Below are 19,185 nucleotides of genomic sequence, written 5' to 3' on the forward strand. Positions count from 1 at the left end.
ACTGTTTCCCAGGGGGCAGGGCTACCGACGTTAAGGCTAATCTGAAGATGGTGCTGGCTAAAGCTAAAACTGGCGAGTGTAAAGAGTATAGAGATATTGTTATCCACGTCGGCACCAACGATGTTAGGATGAAACAGTCAGAGATCACCAAGCGCAACATAGCTTCTGCGTGTAAATCAGCTAGAAAGATGTGTCGGCATCGAGTAATTGTCTCTGGCCCCCTCCCAGTTAGGGGGAGTGATGAGCTCTACAGCAGAGTCTCACAACTCAATCGCTGGTTGAAAACAGTTTTCTGCCCCTCCCAAAAGATAGAATATGTAGATAATTGGCCCTCTTTCTGGGACTCACCCACAAACAGGACCAAGCCTGACCTGCTGAGGAGTGACGGACTCCATCCTAGCTGGAGGGGTGCTCTCATCTTATCTACCAACATAGACAGGGCTCTAACTCCTCTAGCTCCACAATGAAATAGGGTGCAGGCCAGGCAGCAGGCTGTTAGCCAGCCTGCCAGCATAGTGGAGTCTGCCACTAGCACAGTCAGTGTAGTCAGCTCATCTATCACCATTGAGACCGTGTCTGTGCCTCGACCTAGGTTGGGCAAAACTAAACATGGCGGTGTTCGCCTTAGCAATCTCACTGGAATAAAGACCTCCTCCATTCCTGTCATTATTGAAAGAGATCATGATACCTCACATCTCAAAATAGGGCTACTTAATGTTAGATCCCTCACTTCCAAGGCAGTTATAGTCAATTAACTAATCACTGATAATAATCTTGATGTGGTTGGCCTGACTGAAACATGGCTTAAGTCTGATGAATTTACTGTGTTAAATGAGGCCTCACCTCCTGGCTACATTAGTGAGCATATCCCCAGTGCATCCCGCAAAGGCAGAGGTGTTGCTAACATTTATGACACAGCACATTTCAATTTACAAAAAAAAAAAGCAGTTTTCGTCTTTTGAGCTTCTAGTCATGAAATCTATGCAGCCTACTCAATCACTTTTTATAGCTACTGTTTACAGGCCTCCTGGGTCATATACAGCGTTCCTCATTGAGTTCCCTGAATTCCTATCGGACCTTGTAGTCATAGCAGATAATATTCTAATCTTTGGTGACTTTAAAATTCACATGGAAAAGTCCACAGACCCACTCCAAAAGGCTTTCGGAGCCATCATCGACTCAGTGGGTTTTGTCCAACATGTCTCTGGACCCACTCACTGTCACAGTCATACGCTGGACCTAGTTATGTCCCATGGAGTAAATGTTGTGGATCTTAATGTTTTTCCTCATAATCCTGGACTATCGGACCACCATTTTATTACGTTTGCAATTGCAACAAATAATCTGCTCAGACCCCAACCAAGGAACATCAAAAGTCGTGCTATAAATTCACAGACAACACAAAGATTCCTTGATGTCCTTCCAGATTCCCTCTGTCTACCCAAGGACGCCAGAGGACAAAAATCAGTTAACCACCTAACTGAGGAACTCAATTTAACCTTGCGCAATACCCTAGATGCAGTTGCACCCCTAAAAACTAAAAACATTTCTCATAAGAAACTAGCTCCCTGGTACACAGAAAATACCCGAGCTCTGAAGCAAGCTTCCAGAAAATTGGAACGGAAATGGCGCCACAACAAACTGGAAGTCTTCCGACTAGCTTGGAAGGACGGTACCGTGCAGTATCCAAGAGCCCTTACTGCTGCTCGATCATCCTATTTTTCTAACTTAATTGAGGATAATAAGAACAATCCGAAATTCCTTTTTGATACTGTCGCAAAGCTAACTAAAAAGCAGCATTCCCCAAGAGAGGATGACTTTCACTTTAGCAGTGATAAATTCATGAACTTCTTTGAGGAAAAGATTATGATTATTAGAAAGCAAATGACGGACTCCTCTTTAAATCTGCGTATTCCTTCAAAGCTCAGTTGTCCTGAGTCTGCACAACTCTGCCAGGACCTAGGATCAAGAGAGACGCTCAACTGTTTTAGTACTATATCTCTTGACACAATGATGAAAATAATCATGGCCTCTAAACCTTCAAGCTGCATACTGGACCCTATTCCAACTAAACTACTGAAAGAGCTGCTGCCTGTGCTTGGCCCTCCTATGTTGAACATAATAAACGGCTCTCTATCCACCGGATGTGTTCCAAACTCACTAAAAGTGGCAGTAATAAAGCCTCTCTTGAAAAAGCCAAACCTTGACCCAGAAAATATAAAGAACTATCGGCCTATATTGAATCTTCCATTCCTCACAAACATTTTAGAAAAGGCTGTTGCGCAGCAACTCACTGCCTTCCTGAAGACAAACAATGTATTCGAAATGCTTCAGTGTGGTTTTAGACCCCATCATAGCACTGAGACTGCACCTGTGAAGGTGGTAAATTACATTTGAATGGCATCAGACTGAGGCTCTGCATCTGTCCTCGTGCTCCTAGACCTTAGTGCTGCTTTTGATACCATCGATCACCACATTCTTTTGGAGAGATTGGAAACCCAAATTGGTCTACACGGACAAGTTCTGGCCTGGTTTAGATCTTATCTGTCGGAAAGATATCAGTTTGTCTCTGTGAATGGTTTGTCCTTTGACAAATCAACTGTACATTTCGGTGTTCCTCAAGGTTCCGTTTTGGGACCACTATTGTTTTCACTATATATTTTACCTCTTGGGGATGTCATTCGAAAACATAATGTTAACTTTCACTGCTATGCGGATGACACACAGCTGTACATTTCAATGAAACATGGTGAAGCCCCAATATTGCCCTCGCTAGAAGCATGTGTTTCAGACATGAGGAAGTGGATGGCTGCAAACTTTCTACTATTAAATTTGGACAAAACAGAGATGCTTGTTCTAGGTCCCAAGAAACAAAGAGATCTTCTGTTGAATCTGACAATTAATCTTAATGGTTGTACAGTCGTCTCAAATAAAACTGTGAAGGACCTCGGCGTTACTCTGGACCCTGATCTCTCTTTTGAAGAACATATCAAGACCATTTCAAGGACAGCTTTTTTCCATCTACGTAACATTGCAAAAATCAGAAACTTTCTGTCCAAAAATGATGCAGAAAAATTTATCCATGCTTTTGTCACTTCTAGGTTAGACTACTGCAATGCTCTATTTTCCGGCTACCCAGATAAAGCACTAAATAAACTTCAGTTAGTGCTAAATACGGCTGCTAGAATCCTGACTAGAACCAAAGAATTTGATCATATTACTCAGGGCTTTCTCCTATAGAGCTCCATTTTTATGGAACGGTCTGCCTACCCATGTCAGAGACGCAAACTCGGTCTCAACCTTTAAGTCTTTACTGAAGACTCATCTCTTCAGTGGGTCATATGATTAAGTGTAGTCTGGCCCAGGAGTGGGAAGGTGAACGGAAAGGCTCTGGAGCAACGAACCGCCCTTGCTGTCTCTGCCTGGCCGGTTCCCCTCTTTCCACTGGGATTCTCTGCCTCTAGCCCTATTACAGGGGCTGAGTCACTGGCTTGCTGGGGCTCTCTCATGCCGTCCCTGGAAGGGGTGCGTCACCTGAGTGGGTTGATTCACTGATGTGGTCATCCTGTCTGGGTTGGCGCCCCCCCCCCTTGGGTTGTGCCATGGCGGAGATCTTTGTGGGCTATACTCAGCCTTGTCTCAGGATGGTAGGTTGGTGGTTGAAGATATCCCTCTAGTGGCTGTGCTTTGGCAAAGTGGGTGGGGTTATATCCTTCCTGTTTGGCCCTGTCCGGGGGTGTCCTCGGACGGGGCCGCAGTGTATCCTGACCCCTCCTGTCTCAGCCTCCAGTATTTATGCTGCAGTAGTTTATGTGTCGGGGGGCTAGGGTCAGTTTGTTATATCTGGTGTACTTCTCCTGTCCTATTCGGTGTCCTGTGTGAATTTAAGTGTGCTTTCTCTAATTCTCTCTTTCTCTCTCTCTCTCTCTCTCTCTCTCTCTCTCTCTCTCGGAGGACCTGAGCCCTAGGACCATGCCCCAGGACTACCTGACATGATGACTCCTTGCTGTCCCCAGTCCACCTGGCCGTGCTGCTGCTCCAGTTTCAACTGTTCTGCCTTATTATTATTCGACCATGCTGGTCATTTATGAACATTTGAACATCTTGGCCATGTTCTGTTATAATCTCCACCCGGCACAGCCAGAAGAGGACTGGTCCCCCCACATAGCCTGGTTCCTCTCTAGGTTTCTTCCTAGGTTTTGGCCTTTCTAGGGAGTTTTTCCTAGCCACCGTGCTTCTACACCTGCATTGCTTGCTGTTTGGGGTTTTAGGCTGGGTTTCTGTACAGCACTTTGAGATATCAGCTGATGTACGAAGGGATATATGAATACATTTGATTTGATTTGATTTAGTCAAAGTGTGTCAAATATGTAAGTTGAAAAGCACTGTGTGTCTTTTCATAATGAGTAACAGGGTATCGTGTGAACATTTGTGAAATTTGTAAAAATCCACATGTGAAGTGTTTCAAAACACATGATTTCGTGTGAAATTTCATATGAAATATCATCAGATGTGAAGTGTTCCAAAAACTCACTGTTTAATATTGTGAAATAAAATTCCACATTTGCAAGATGTGGATTTTCCAATGTGTTTTTTCCATTTCATGAAGGCTTTGTTCACACAGTCACCCCAGTTCTGATGTATTGGCATATCTGATATACATCTGATCTTTTCCCCAATGTGCGAACAGCAACAGCAACAGCAACAAGAACAAAAAACATATGGAATCTGATCTTTTGAGTTCTGATTTATAACACATTCAAGCTGTAATGTGTTTTTTGTATGTGACCTGCTGTTACTGCGACACCCACCAAAATGTTGAAAGGACCATTGCTTCTGTGTGCTATAGGCTGAGAAAGGGTCGACCAATTGTAGATCAAGGTTGTCTCTGTGTCATATTTGAATTCACATCTGATATCCTAATTCCTGTGTTTCAGTTATCGCACGCCAAACACTCCAACTCTCAGCGATGAGTTCCGTAAGGACATTGATCGTCTGAGTCCATACTCTAAGACCTCTAAGGCCCAGTACCGTCGGCTCATAGACACCTATGGGACTCACTACATCCGCCAAGTTGACCTGGGAGGCCGGCTGACGATGACCACAGCAATACACACCTGTCAGGCCTCACATAGTGGCCTCTCTACAAACCAGGTGACTTACTTAGTCTCAATACCTGCTGTAATAAACAACATTTTCCATCAAAGGAAGCTACAGGAATTCAAACAGCAATCTGTAATCATTACATAGAACCAGAGCCATATAATGTTAGTGCAGGGCTCTTGAACACTGTTCCTGGAGAGATGCCCTCCTGTACAGGGCTCTCCAACCCTGTTCCTGGAGAGATGCCCTCCTGTACAGGGCTCTCCAACCCCGTTCCTGGAGAGATGCCCTCCTGTACAGGGTTGGAGAGCCCTGTTCCTGGAGAGCTACCCTCCTGTACAGGGCTCTCCAACCCCGTTCCTGGAGAGATGCCCTCCTGTACAGGGCTCTCCAACCCCGTTCCTGGAGAGATGCCCTCCTGTACAGGGTTGGAGAGCCCTGTTCCTGGAGAGCTACCCTCCTGTACAGGGCTCTCCAACCCCGTTCCTGGAGAGATGCCCTCCTGTACAGGGCTCTCCAACCCCGTTCCTGGAGAGATGCCCTCCTGTACAGGGTTGGAGAGCCCTGTTCCTGGAGAGCTACCCTCCTGTATAGGGCTCTCCAACCCCGTTCCTGGAGAGATGCCCTCCTGTAAGTTTACATCTATCTAGACCTGGAATCCCCAACCCTGTTCTTTAAAAATTTTATTTCACCTTTATTTAACCAGGTAGGCCAGTAGAGAACAAGTTCTCATTTACAACTGCGACCTGGCCAAGATAAAGCAAAGCAGTGCGACAAAAAACAACAACACAGAGTTAAAAAATAGACAAACGTACAGTCAATAACACAATAGAAAGAAAAATAGAAAAATCTATGTATAGTGTGTGCAAATGTAGATGAGTAGGGAGGTAGGGGGAAAAAAAGGCCCTAGATGTGAAAATAATTACAATTTAGCATTAATACTGGAGTGATAGATGTGCAGATAATGATGTGCAAGTAGAGATACTGCGGTGCAAAAGAGCAAGAGGGTAAGTAATAATATGGGGATGAGGTAGTCGGGTGTGCTATTTACAGATTGGCTGTGCACAGGTACAGTGATCGGTAAACTGCTCAGACAGCTGATGCTTAAAGTTAGAGAGGGAGATATAAGACTCCAGCTTCAGAGATTTTTGCAATTTGTTCCAGTCATTGGCAGCAGAGAACTGGAAGGAAAAGCGGCCAAAGTAAGTGTTGGCTTTGGGGATGACCAGTGCATTGTACCTGCTGGAGCGCGTGCTATGGGTGGGTGTTGCTATGGTGACCAGTGAGCTGAGATAAGACGGGGCTTTAGCTAGCAAAGACTTATAGATGACCTGGAGCCACTGGGTTTGCCGACGGATATGTAGTGAGGGCCAGACACAGCGTACAGGTCACAGTGGTGGGTTGTATATGGGGCTTTGGTGATAAAACGGATGGCACTGTGATAGATAGACTAGAGCGACATCATTGATATATACAGAGAGAAGAGTCATCCCAAGAATTGAACCTTGTGGCTCCCCCACAGAGACTGCCAGAGGTCCGGACAACAGGCCCTCTGATTTGACACACTGAACTCTATCTGAGAAGTAGTTGGTGAACCAGGTGAGGCAGTCATTTGAGAAGCCAAGGCTGTTGAGTCTGCCGATAAGAATGCGGTGACTGACAGAGTCAGAGTCAAAGCCTTGGCCAGGTCGATGAATACGGCTGCACAGTACTGTCTCTTATCGATGGCGGTTATGATATCGTTTAGGACCTTGAGCATGGCTGAGGTGCTCCCTTGACCAGCTCTGAAACCAGATTGCATAGCGGAGAAGGTACGGTGGGATTCAAGATGGTCAGTGATCTGTTTATTAACTTGGCTTTCGAAGATGTTAGAAAAGCAGGGCAGGATGGATATAAGTCTATAACAGTTTGGGTCTAGAGGCAGGGCAGGGCAGGATGGATATAGGTCTATAACAGTTTGGGTCTAGAGGCAGGGCAGGGCAGGGCAGGATGGATATAGGACTGTAGCAGTTTGGGTCTAGAGGCAGGGCAGGGCAGGATGGATATAGGTCTATAACAGTTTGGGTCTAGACGGTCTCCCCCTTTGAAGAAGGGGATGACCGCGGCAGCTTTCCAATCTTTGGGGATCTTAGATGACACGAAAGAGAGGTTGAATAGGCTAGTAATAGGGGTTGCAACAATTTCGGCTGATAATTTTAGAAAGAGTGTCCAGATTGTCTATCCCAGCTGATTTGTAGGGATCCAGATTTTTCAATTCTTTCAGCACAGCTGTCTGAATTTGGGTGAAGGAGAAGTAAGGGCTTGGGCAAGTTGCTGCAGGGGGTGCTGAGATGTTGGCCAGGGTAAGGGTAGCCAAGTGGAAAGCATGGTCAGCCGTGGAAAAATGCTTATTGAAATGATCGATTATCGTAGATTTATCGGCAGTGACAGTGTTTCCTGCCTCAGGAAGCAAATTTCTGTTTGAAAAAAAAGCTAGCCCCCTAAATGACTGTGTATATTGGTTCCTGACTTCCGTGAAAAGTTGCATATCGTGGGGGTCTATTCGATGCTAATGCAGAACGCCACAGGATGTTTTTGTGCTGGTGTGAACCAAGGGCTATTTATGTTCTTAGTTCTAAATTTTTTGAAAGGGGCATGCTTATTTAAGATGGAGAGGAAAGCAATTTTGAAGAGCAACCAGATATCATCTACTGACTGGATTAGGTCAATATCATTCCAGGATACCCGGCCCAGGTCAATTAGAAAGGCCTGCTCGCTGAAGTGTTTTAGGGAGCGTTTAATAGTGATGAGGGGTGGTTGTTTGACCGCGGACCCAGTACGCACGCAGGCAATGAGGCAGTGATCGCTGGGAACGTGGTTGAAGACAGCAGAGGTGTATTTAGAGGGCAGGTTGGTCAGGATGATATCTAAGAGGGTGCCCATGGTTACGGATGTTGGGTTGTACCTGGTAGGTTCCTTGATGATTTGTGTGAGATTGAGGGCATCTACCTTAGATTGTAGGACGGCAGGGTTGTTTTAAGCATGTCCCAGTTTAGGTCACCTAACAGTACGAACTCTGAAGGTAGATGGGGGGCGATCAATTCACGTATGGTGTCCAGGGCACAGCTGGGGGCCGAGGGGCGTCTATAACAAGCGGCAATGGTGAGAGACTTGTTTTTAGTCCAGGCCTCTCAAACCCTGTTCCTGGAGAGCACCCCCCTGTAGGTTTACATCCATCTAATCCAGGGTTCTCCAATCCTGTTCGTGGAGAACTGTCCTCCTGTAGGTTTTCGCTCCAACCCTAGTTGAAACTAACTTGATTCAGCTCATCTACCAGCTAATTATTAGAATCAGGTGCACTAGATTAGAAATCTATTTCTAGATGTTCAGTTACCTTCAGAAAAGTCCATTGTTTAACATTGCCCACGTAGTAAATGTATCAGTCTTTTATGGAAGAAACCTTATAAACAACTCTCTGAATATATGGCTCTGTCTTCTATCTCTCCCCTTCTTGCAGGTGGAATCCTGCTTGTCCGCGGGTTTTAAGGGGAGCCTTGGGAAGTCAGTTTCCTTTAGCGTCGAAAGATGCTCCAAAGTTCTGGACAACCATGACTCGAAGACTTCCTACAGCTCTAGCATCCTCAGCCACCTCACCAAGGTGGTGGGAGGCTCCAGTTGGCCGGGGGAGCTGTCACTCAACCGTAATGACTCAGTGGGGTTCCATACTTGGATGAGAACCTTGAAGAACCTTCCAGACGTTATCTACTATTCTCTGATGCCTCTGCACCTGCTCATACCCAACACAGCTGTCCAGCAGGGAGTGAAGGTAGCCAATGGTTGTTCATATTTTTATCTCAAATTCATATCTGGACCTCGAAGCCAGTTCCACAGCTATTTTTCTTTCTAATCGCGGACTGATTTAGACCTGGGACACAAGGTGGGTGAAATAATAAGGTCTGGACCCACACCTTTTTATAGGTGGAAAAGTTCTGGCTGGACATTGTAATTTATGGACGTAGTAACAAACACCCACCCCAAACTGCCCACATCTCTGTTGTTGGCGTAGAGAACATTTTGCACATTTAAAGATAATTTCCTGCATTTCTAAACATCTTGCCAAGTCTTATGTTAGTTCAACTGCGACCTGTGACTCAACAAAATAATTTGGGCCCCTGGTGGTTGAGTCATAAATACACAATCAGTAACGATAAAATGGCTATATACAGGGGGTGCCAGTACAGAGTCAATGTGCAGGGGAATGAGGTAATTGAAGTAGATATGTACATATAGGTAGGGGTAAGTAGGCAACAGGATAGACTATTATCTATGCATAGTCGCTTAAAAAAAAACTGTCGTTCTGCCCATGAACAATGCTGTTAACCCACTGTTCCCTGTTAGGCCGTCATTGTAAATAACAATTTGTTCTTAACTGACTTGCCTAGTTAAATAAAGGCAAAATTAAAAATATAGGTTTTATTAACCTACTACATGTACAAATACCCACTACCCTCTGTAAGCACTTTGCGGTCAGATGCCAATTAGTTGCCACACCAAGTGGTGATGCAGCCAGTCAATATGCTCTCAATGGTGCGGCTGTAGAACTTTTTGAGGAACTGAGGCCAAATGTTTTCAACCTCATGAGGGAGAAGAAGCGTTGTCGTGCCCTCTTCACGACTGTGTTGGTGTGTGAGGACCATGTTAATTCGTTAGTGATGTGGAGACCAAGGAACTTGAAGCTCTCGACCCGTTCCACTACAGCCCCATCGATGTTGATGGGAGCATGCTTGGCCATCCATTCCTGTAGTCCACGCTCAGCATTTTGTCTTGCTGACCTTGAGGGAGAGGTTGTTGTCCTGGTACCACAATGCCAGGTCACTGACCTCCTCCCTATAGGCTGTCTCATCTTTGTTTGTGATCAGGCCCACAAACTTAATGATGGTGTTGGAGTTGTGCGTGGCCACGCAGTCGCAACAGGGAGTACAGGAGGGGACCAAGCACCCACCCCTGAGGGGCCACAGTGTTGAGGAACATCAAGGCAGATGTGTTGTTGTACCACCTGGGGGCGGCCCACCTGGAAGTCCAGGATCCAGTTGCTGAGGGAGGTGTTTAGTCCCAGGGTCCCTGGTGATGAGCTTTGAGGGCACTATGGTGTTGAACATTGAGCTGTGGTCAATGAACAGCATTCTAACATAGATGTTCCTTTTGTCCAGATGGGAAAGGGAAGTGTCTAGTGCGATTGAGATTGCGTCATCTGTGGATCTGTTGCGTTTCCGGGATGATGGTGTTGATGTGAGCCATGACCAGCCTTTCAAAGCACTTCATGGCTACCGATGTGAGTACCACAGGCAGTAATCATTTAGGCATGTTACCTTCGCTTTCTTGGGCACAGGGACTATGGTGATCTGTTTGAAACATGTAGGTATTATAGACTCAGTCAGGGAGAGGTTGAACATGTCAGTGAAGACACTTGCCAGTTGGTCCGCGCATGCTTTGAGTACACGTCCTGTTAATCCATCTGTCCCTGCGGATTTGTGAATGTTGACCTGTTTAAAGGTCTTGCTCATATTGGCTACGGAGAGAGCGTGATCACACAGTCATCCGGAACAGCTGGTGCTCTCGTGCATGTTTCAGTGTTGCTTGTCTAGAAGCAAGCAGAAAAGGCATTTTGATTGTCTGTTAGGCTGTCTTCGTTGGGCAGCTCATGGCTGGGTTCCCCTTTGTAGTCCGTAATAGTTTGCAAGCCCTGCCACATCAGATGAGCATCAGAGCCGGTGTAGTAGGATTCAATCTTAGTTCTGTATTGACGCTTTGTCTTTTTGATGGTTCATCTGATGGCAGAGAGGGATTTCTTACAAGCGTCCGGAATAGTATTCCACTCCTTGAAAGCGGCAGCTCTAGCCTTTAGCTCGGTGTGGATGTTGCCTGTAATCTATGGATTCTGGGTAGGATATGTACGTACGGTCACTGTGGGGACGAAGTCGTCGATGCACTTATTGATGATACCGGTGACTGAGGTGGGATACTAGTCCATGCCATTGGATGAATCACAAAACATATTCCAGTCTGTGCTGGCAAAACAGTCCTGCAGCGTAGCATCTGCGTCATCTGACCACTTTCGCATTGAGCTAGTCACTTGTACTTCCTGCTTTTGTTTTTGCTTGTAAGCAGGAATCAGGAGGATAGAATTATGGTTAGATTTGCCAAATGGAGGGCTAAGGAGAGCTTTGTATACATCTTTGTGTGTGGAGTAAAGGTGGTCTAGAGTTTTTTTTTCTTCCTCTGGTGGTACATGTGACACACTGGTAAAAATGAGGTAAAACAGATTTAAGTTTGCCTGCATTAAAGTCCCCGGCCACTAGGAGCGCCGCTTCTGGATGAGTATTATCTTGTTTGCTTATGGCCTTATACAGCATGTTGAGTGTGGTCTTAGTGCCAGGATCGGTTTGTGGTGGTAAATAGACGGCTACAAATAATATAGATGAGAACTCTCTTGGTAGATGGTGTGGTCTACAGCTTATCATGAGGTATTCTACCTCAAATAGGCAATACCTCGAGACTTCTTTAATATTAGACATCTCGCACCAGCAGTTATTGACAAATAGACCCACCCCCCCACCCCTCCTCTTTACCAGCCGTAGCTGCTCTGTTCTGCCGATGCACGAAAACTCAGCCAGCTTTATATTATCCATGTCGTCGTTCAGCCACGTCTCAGCTCTATATTATCCATGTCGTCGTTCAGCCACGTCTCTATACTATCCATGTCGTCGTTCAGCCACATCTCTATATTATCCATGTCGTCGTTCAGCCATGTCTCGGCTCTATATTATCCATGTCGTCGTTCAGCCACATCTCTATATTATCCATGTCGTCGTTCAGCCATGTCTCGGCTCTATATTATCCATGTCGTCGTTCAGCCACGTCTCAGCTCTAAATTATCCGTGTCGTCGTTCAGCCACGTCTCTATATTATCCATGTTGTCGTTCAGCCACGTCTCGGCTCTATATTATCCATGTCGTCGTTCAGCAACGTCTCGGCTCCATATTATCTATGTCGTCGTTCAGCCACGTCTCGGCACTATATTATCCATGTCATCGTTCAGCCACGACTCGTCTCTATATTATCCATGTCGTCGTTCAGCCACGTCTCGGCTCTATATTATCCATGTCGTCGTCCAGCCACGACTCGGCTCTATATTATCCATGTCGTTGTTCAGCCACGTCTCGGCTCTATATTATCCATGTCGTTGTTCAGCCACGTCTCTATATTATCCATGTCATCGTTCAGCCACGTCTCGGCTCTATATTATCCGTGTCGTCGTTCAGCGACGTCTCTATATTATCCATGTCGTCGTTCAGCCACGTCTCGGCTCTATATTAACCATGTCGTCGTTCAGCCACGTCTCGGCTCTATATTATCCGTGTCGTCGTTCAGCCACGTCTCGGCTCTATATTATCCGTGTCGTCGTTCAGCCACGTCTCGGCTCTATATTATCCATGTGAATATTCGGCCAGCTCTATATTATCCATGTGATCATTCAGCCAGCTCTATATTATCCATGTCGTCGTTCAGCCACGTCTCGGCTCTATATTATCCATGTCGTCGTTCAGCCACGTCTCGGCTCTATATTATCCATGTCGTCGTTCAGCCACGTCTCGGCTCTATATTATCCATGTCGTCGTTCAGCCACGACTTGGTGAAACATAAGATATTGCAGTTTTTAATGGTAGGATAGTCTTAATCGTAGATCGTCCAGTTTATTTTCCAATGTTTGCACGTTGGCCAATAATACAGAGGGTAGTGGTGGTTTACCGACTCACCGGCGAATTCTCACAATGCACCCAGCACTTCTCCCCCTTTCTCTCTGTCTTTTCTTCACTCGGATGACTGGGATTTGGGCCTGTTCTTGACAAAGCAATATATCCTTAGCGTCGGACTCATTAAATATAATATCTTTGTCCAGTTTGGGGTGAGTAATCGCTGTTCTGATGTCCAAAAGCTCTTTTTGGGTCATAAGAGACGGTAGAAGCAATATTATATACAAAATGAGTTACAAACAATGTGAAAAAACAGCACAGAATAGCACAGTTGGTTGGGAGCCCGTAAAAGGGCAGCCATCCCCTCCGGCGCCATTTTATGTGAGAGAGCCTTCCTCTGTTTCCCTCCTCGAAGAACTCTGCAGAACAATTCGTCAGAACCGTCTTCGTTTTGGCGACAGTCTTCGTTTTACCGACGAGACCACCACCGACACAACCACCGCTTACAGCTGCCGCTGAGAGCCCATGGGAGGCTGAAGTACTAATGGGTGAGAGCCCATGGGAGGCTGAAGTACAAATTTCTGAGATTCATGGGAGGCTGAAGTACTAATGGGTGAGAGCCCATGGGAGGCTGAAGTACTAATTGGTGAGAGCCCATGGGGGGCTGAAGTACTAATGGGTGAGAGCCCATGGGAGGCTGAAGTACTAATTGCTGAGAGCCCATGGGAGGCTGAAGTACAAATTGCTGAGAGCCCATGGGAGGCTGAAGTACTAATTGGTGAGAGCCCATGGGAGGCTGAAGTACTAATGGGTGAGAGCCCATGGGAGGCTGAAGTACTAATGGGTGAATGCCAAGGAGAGGAGAAACCACTAATGGGTGAATGCCAAGGAGAGGAGAAACCACTAATGGGTGAATGCCAAGGAGAGGAGAAACCACTAATGGGTGAATGCCAAGGAGAGGAGAAACCACTAATGGGTGAATGCCAAGGAGAGGAGAAACCACTAATGGGTGAATGCCAAGGAGAGGAGAAACCACTAATGGGTGAATGCCAAGGAGAGGAGAAACCCCTCCCCTTCAATACAGCCACTGATTTACCAAAACACGTCACAAGTTGCCCTGCCTCTTAACCCTGGTTGATGTGTTAACAACTATCTGAAAGTTGTGATCAGTCAGCAGTTCACACACCAAGTAGGCTACTGGGAAGACAGGCAGAACTTAAAGTAGATGACCCTCGCTAGGAAAAAGACATAACTAGTCAACAACAGATTAAGGCAACATATCTCCTGGAGATAACAGGAGTCCTCTAGCTATAGAACCACTTCTGGAGATATCAGGAGTCCTTTAGCTATAGAATCACTCCTGGAGATAACAGGAGTCCTCTAGCTATAGAATCACTCCTGGAGATAACAGGAGTCCTCTAGCTATAGAATCACTCCTGGAGATAACAGGAGTCCTCTAGCTATAGAACCAATCCTGGAGATAACAGGAGTCCTCTAGCTATGGAATGAAGCAAAGGATGTATATATTTTAAGACACATTGATGCCTTAAGTCAGTGGTGACACCTGTCAGTAATTTTAGAGGGCGGGAAGATTCGTCTGTACTTTATGCTTGCCAGGCAAAATGAGTGTCTGACTACCTCCAGGGGTGGTCAGGAAGATCATAATCAGATCACAATGCATCTTTCTAAATATGTGGGCACTTGAATGTGGACAAGATCAGGACAAAGGACACATGTTAGAACCAGGTATAAACAGGGTTTATGATATCTGGTTAGCCTAATTTACCTATCTAGCTAACATGGTGGGTTAAGATTTGTACATATACATGATACACTTCAAGGCTATTATATTTTATCAATTTCTATTGTTATTGGCCAGAGATTACAAAGAGTTTGAACTTTGGAGAATAAAACCCAGAGGTTTGACGTAACCTGATGAACCTTGTTTGTTATTTAATTATATTACCTCAGGTGGGTTTGTTTATTGGAGATTCTTGTCACAGGATGCATAAATACAACCTAAAATGGGGATCTTAGGTTATATGTTATATGTCAATTAATATGTTAACATTTTGTTCAAAATACAAAGGAGGCTGTCCAGGATTACCTGAAGGAGAATGCCCTCCCGAAGAGCACCGGGGAACTGCCCTGTGGGGATCGTTACTCTAATCTGGACTCAAACTGCTGCCTCAGGAAGGTCTCCCAGGGAAGACTGGTGGTGACGGTGGTCAGAGCCTGGGGACTGGTGGGAGACTACCACTGGATAGCAGGAGACACTGAAGGGTATGTAATGTTACTGCACAATTTCAGATCTCTACAGAGGTGTAGTGAAGTGTAAACACAGGTACACTGTTCAGTTCTCTAACAGAGGTGTAGTGGAGGGTAAACACAGGTAAACTGTTCAGTTCTCTAACAGAGGTGTAGTGGAGGGTAAACACAGGTACACTGTTCAGTTCTCTAACAGAGGTGTAGTGGAGGGTAAACTGTTCAGTTCTCTAACAGAGGTGTAGTGGAGGGTAAACTGTTCAGTTCTCTAACAGAGGTGTAGTGGAGGGTAAACTGTTCAGTTCTCTAACAGAGGTGTAGTGGAGGGTAAACTGTTCAGTTCTCTAACAGAGGTGTAGTGGAGGGTAAACTGTTCAGTTCTCTACAGAGGTGTAGTGGAGGGTAAACTGTTCAGTTCTCTAACAGAGGTGTAGTGGAGGGTAAACTGTTCAGTTCTCTAACAGAGGTGTAGTGGAGGGTAAACTGTTCAGTTCTCTACAGAGGTGTAGTGGAGGGTAAACTGTTCAGTTCTCTACAGAGGTGTAGTGGAGGGTAAACACAGGTAAACTGTTCAGTTCTCTAACAGAGGTGTAGTGGAGGGTAAACTGTTCAGTTCTCTACAGAGGTGTAGTGGAGGGTAAACACCGGTAAACTGTTCAGTTCTCTACAGAGGTGTAGTGGAGGGTAAACACAGGTAAACACAATTTTTTACTCATCTATCGAGCAAAGGTTTATTGCAGTTTTACCAAAGATCATTTAAATAATGAGGGCCATAACTGCTTTTTCAATAGAAATTCCTGATGCAGGTTATCATTTTTGTTCATTCATCTTGTTCTGGAGACAGCTCTGCAGACTGATCACTAGCTGGCACCGCCACAAAGTCATCAAATCTGATTTTAAACCTAATGCCTAACCCTAACCTTAACCACACCGCTAAACCTAATGTTAGCCCTAACCTTAACCACACTTCTAAACCTAATGCCTAACCCTAACCTTAACCACACAGCTAAACCTAATGTTAACCCTAACCTTAACCACACTGCTAAACCTAATGCCTAACCACACTGCTAAACCTAATGCCTAACCCTAACCCTAACCCTAACCTTAAATTAAGAGCAAAAAGCCAACTTTAGTTTTTATGAAATTTTGCAATATAGCCAATTTTGACTTTGCTAGCGGAAATCACTCATTACGGGCCTCAAGGACATGACTCATCCCAATAATAAACCTGCATCCCGGATCATGCTTGCAGGCGATGTCATGGCGGCGTTAGTTACCATAGTTGTTGCGCAGAAATATGTCATTGGGTTTAACGGTCACGTTAGTTTGTCCCTTTCACTAGGTTGTAGTAATGACAGTTTGTCCTTTTCACTAGGTTGTAGTAATGACAGTTTGTCTCTTTCACTAGGTTGTAGTAATGACAGTTTGTCCCTTTCACTAGGTTGTAGTAATGACAGTTTGTCCCTTTCACTAGGTTGTAGTAATGACAGTTTGTCCCTTTCACTAGGTTGTAGTAATGACAGTTTCAGCTACTTAAAGATGGACTCCAGGATCTTAAGCGGAACAAATGTGTAACATACAGTACAATTGGATTTGTAACATATCATACAAAATGGATGACGTAGTACACAATTTGATGATGTAGTACACAATTGCACGATGTAGTACACAATTTGATGATGTAGTACACAATTGCATGATGTAGTACACAATTTGATGATGTAGTACACAATTGCACGATGTAGTACACAATTTGATGATGTAGTACACAATTGCACGATGTAGTACACCATTTGATGATGTAGTACACAATTGCACGATGTAGTACACAATTTCATGATGTAGTACACAATTTCATGATGTAGTACACAATTTCATGATGTAGTACACAATTGCACGATGTAGTACACAATTTGATGACGTGGTACAGAAAAAACAGAGAACATTTTTGGTGAGCACCACTTTCAAAACTAATGGCTGAAATTTTTCTAAAGATTGAAAGCTCATCTTTAAGACATGGTCTCACATCCAGCTTTTCCTGTTAACACCAAACCCTGGTTTGCTTCGTGAGGCGTTCACGGCAGTATTAGCCTGTTGAACATCTGGGTTTGAAAACTCTGTTGTTTTGCTTTTCTCAATAGTGTTTTCGGGGCAGATCTGGCTTTTGAAAGGTTGTGTGCAGCTAACTTTTTTAAACTGAAGTGCACTACACTCTTAGAAAAAAGGGGTTCCAAAAGGTTTATTCGGCTGACCCCACAGGAGAACCATTTTTAGAATACTCTGTGTAAAGGCTTCTAATATTGAACTCAAAAGATTTCTACCTCGAACAAAAAAGGGTTCTTCAAAGGGTTTTCCTATGGGGAACCTTTTAGGTTCTAGATAGCACCTTTTTTTCTAAGAGTGTACTTTGTACAATATATAGGGGATAGGGATCCATTTGGGATCGCAAGCAATATGTGCCTACTGGAGTAGCCCATCTTCTCTCATTCCACGGAGGGCCGAGTGTCTGCGGGTTTTCGCTCCTCCCTTGTACTTGATTGATGAATTAAGGTCACTAATTAGTAAGGGAATCCCCTCACCTGGTTGTCTTAAGTCGTCAATGAAAGGAAAACTCGAAAACCAGTATAGACTAGGTCCTCCATGGAATGACTTTGATCCTCCTCTTGTGGCAGGCCATAGTATTTGAATCTTTCCAGTTTGTTTCCAACTTCCTGTTTCTCCACCTGCTACAGGTACGCTGTGGTCACCTACGGTTCCAAGTCCCATCAGACTGATGTGATTCCGTCCAACAATCCTGTCTGGAATGCTACCTTTGACATGGGTCCCTTTGACAAAGACCTGAGTCTAAAGGTGGCGGTCTGGGATGACGATCCTGCGGCTACAGATGACAACCTGAAGGACTGTACCGTTGACCTCGAGCAGGGGACACATGAACTCTGGTGTAACAACAGTGGTGAGGGCTTTTATTTCCTGTACACCCTCACCTGTGACCCTCACCTGACCGGGGACAAGTGTGAAAAATACAAACCTTTCCAATCCACAACACACAAACCCTCCACCCCCACCCTCTACAGTAAGAGTGTGCATCTCTTTCCTACCTTTCCTGTCCAGAGTTCAGCAGTCCTATACCTGTGGTTCTTTTACATACCTGTATAATGTAGCCCTCACAACACACTGGAGTAAATGCATCCCAGGCAGTGGGTCTGTTGACTGTACAGCTCACCAGGAACCAGGTTGGAAACAAGGGGAATAATTAGAATATGTTTTCTGCCGGGTTGAACTCTGTGCATCTTTCTCCCCCCAATCTTTCAATCAATCATGTCTTTATCTGTCCTGTATAATCAGGGGGTATATATTGTTACTGTAATTTACTGATGCCAATGTGTTTTCATTAATTGAAAACCCTTAATCTATTTTATGAGAATTCGTAAGATTCTTATTTGCATAAAATAGACGCAGACCAGTCTTTCAATAATAGGTAACAGAATTTATTCTCGGAGCGCGCTGCCACTTAACCACGAACAACAGTTTATATACAGATCATGACATCATTTCATTGCTTTAACAGAATCCCTGTAACGGTTTTCTTCTGGTGAAAGAGAGGCGGACCAAATGCAGCGTGGTGGTTATTCATGTTTTTAATAAAGACGATTATACATGAACAGACTAAACAAAACAAGAAAAGTGAAAACCTAAACAGTCCTATCTGGTGCAAACACAGAGACAGGAACAATCACCCACGAAACACTCGAAGAATATGGCTGCCTAAATATGGTTCCCAATCAGAGACAACGATAATCACCTGCCTCTGATTGAGAACCAATTCAGACAGCCATAGACTATGCTAGAAAACCCCACTAAGCCACAATCCCAAAACCTACGAAAAACCCCCATACAAAAACACACCACAAAATAAACCCATGTCACACCCTGGCCTGACCAAATAAATAAAGAAGGGCGTGACAATCCCCTCCTCTCGACCGGGACAAAGTGAGGTGAAAAGTTCATTCTAACTTACTAACACACTCCCAGGTACCTTTTGACCCCTCAACATTATCAATCACCACTGAGCTGACAGTTCTAA

The 19,185-nt window shown here is 44.9% G+C and overlaps 1 protein-coding gene across 1 annotated transcript in view; it reads left to right on the plus strand.

Annotated features, from left to right (window-relative positions):
• The window catches only part of LOC116363964 (perforin-1-like), a 29,445-nt gene extending 10,904 nt beyond the window's left edge, over positions 1–18,541 (plus strand). The window contains exons 4-7 of the mRNA XM_031817278.1: positions 4,938–5,154; positions 8,600–8,908; positions 14,926–15,119; positions 17,834–18,541. Of these exons, the coding sequence (XP_031673138.1) occupies positions 4,938–5,154; positions 8,600–8,908; positions 14,926–15,119; positions 17,834–18,257 (1,144 nt within the window). The 3' untranslated portion in view covers positions 18,258–18,541. The remainder of the gene's footprint in view (positions 1–4,937; positions 5,155–8,599; positions 8,909–14,925; positions 15,120–17,833) is intronic.
• The last annotated feature ends 644 nt before the right edge of the window (positions 18,542–19,185 follow it).

This window comes from Oncorhynchus kisutch, unplaced genomic scaffold (assembly GCF_002021735.2).
Source record: "Oncorhynchus kisutch isolate 150728-3 unplaced genomic scaffold, Okis_V2 scaffold975, whole genome shotgun sequence".
Classification (NCBI taxonomy): domain Eukaryota; kingdom Metazoa; phylum Chordata; class Actinopteri; order Salmoniformes; family Salmonidae; genus Oncorhynchus; species Oncorhynchus kisutch.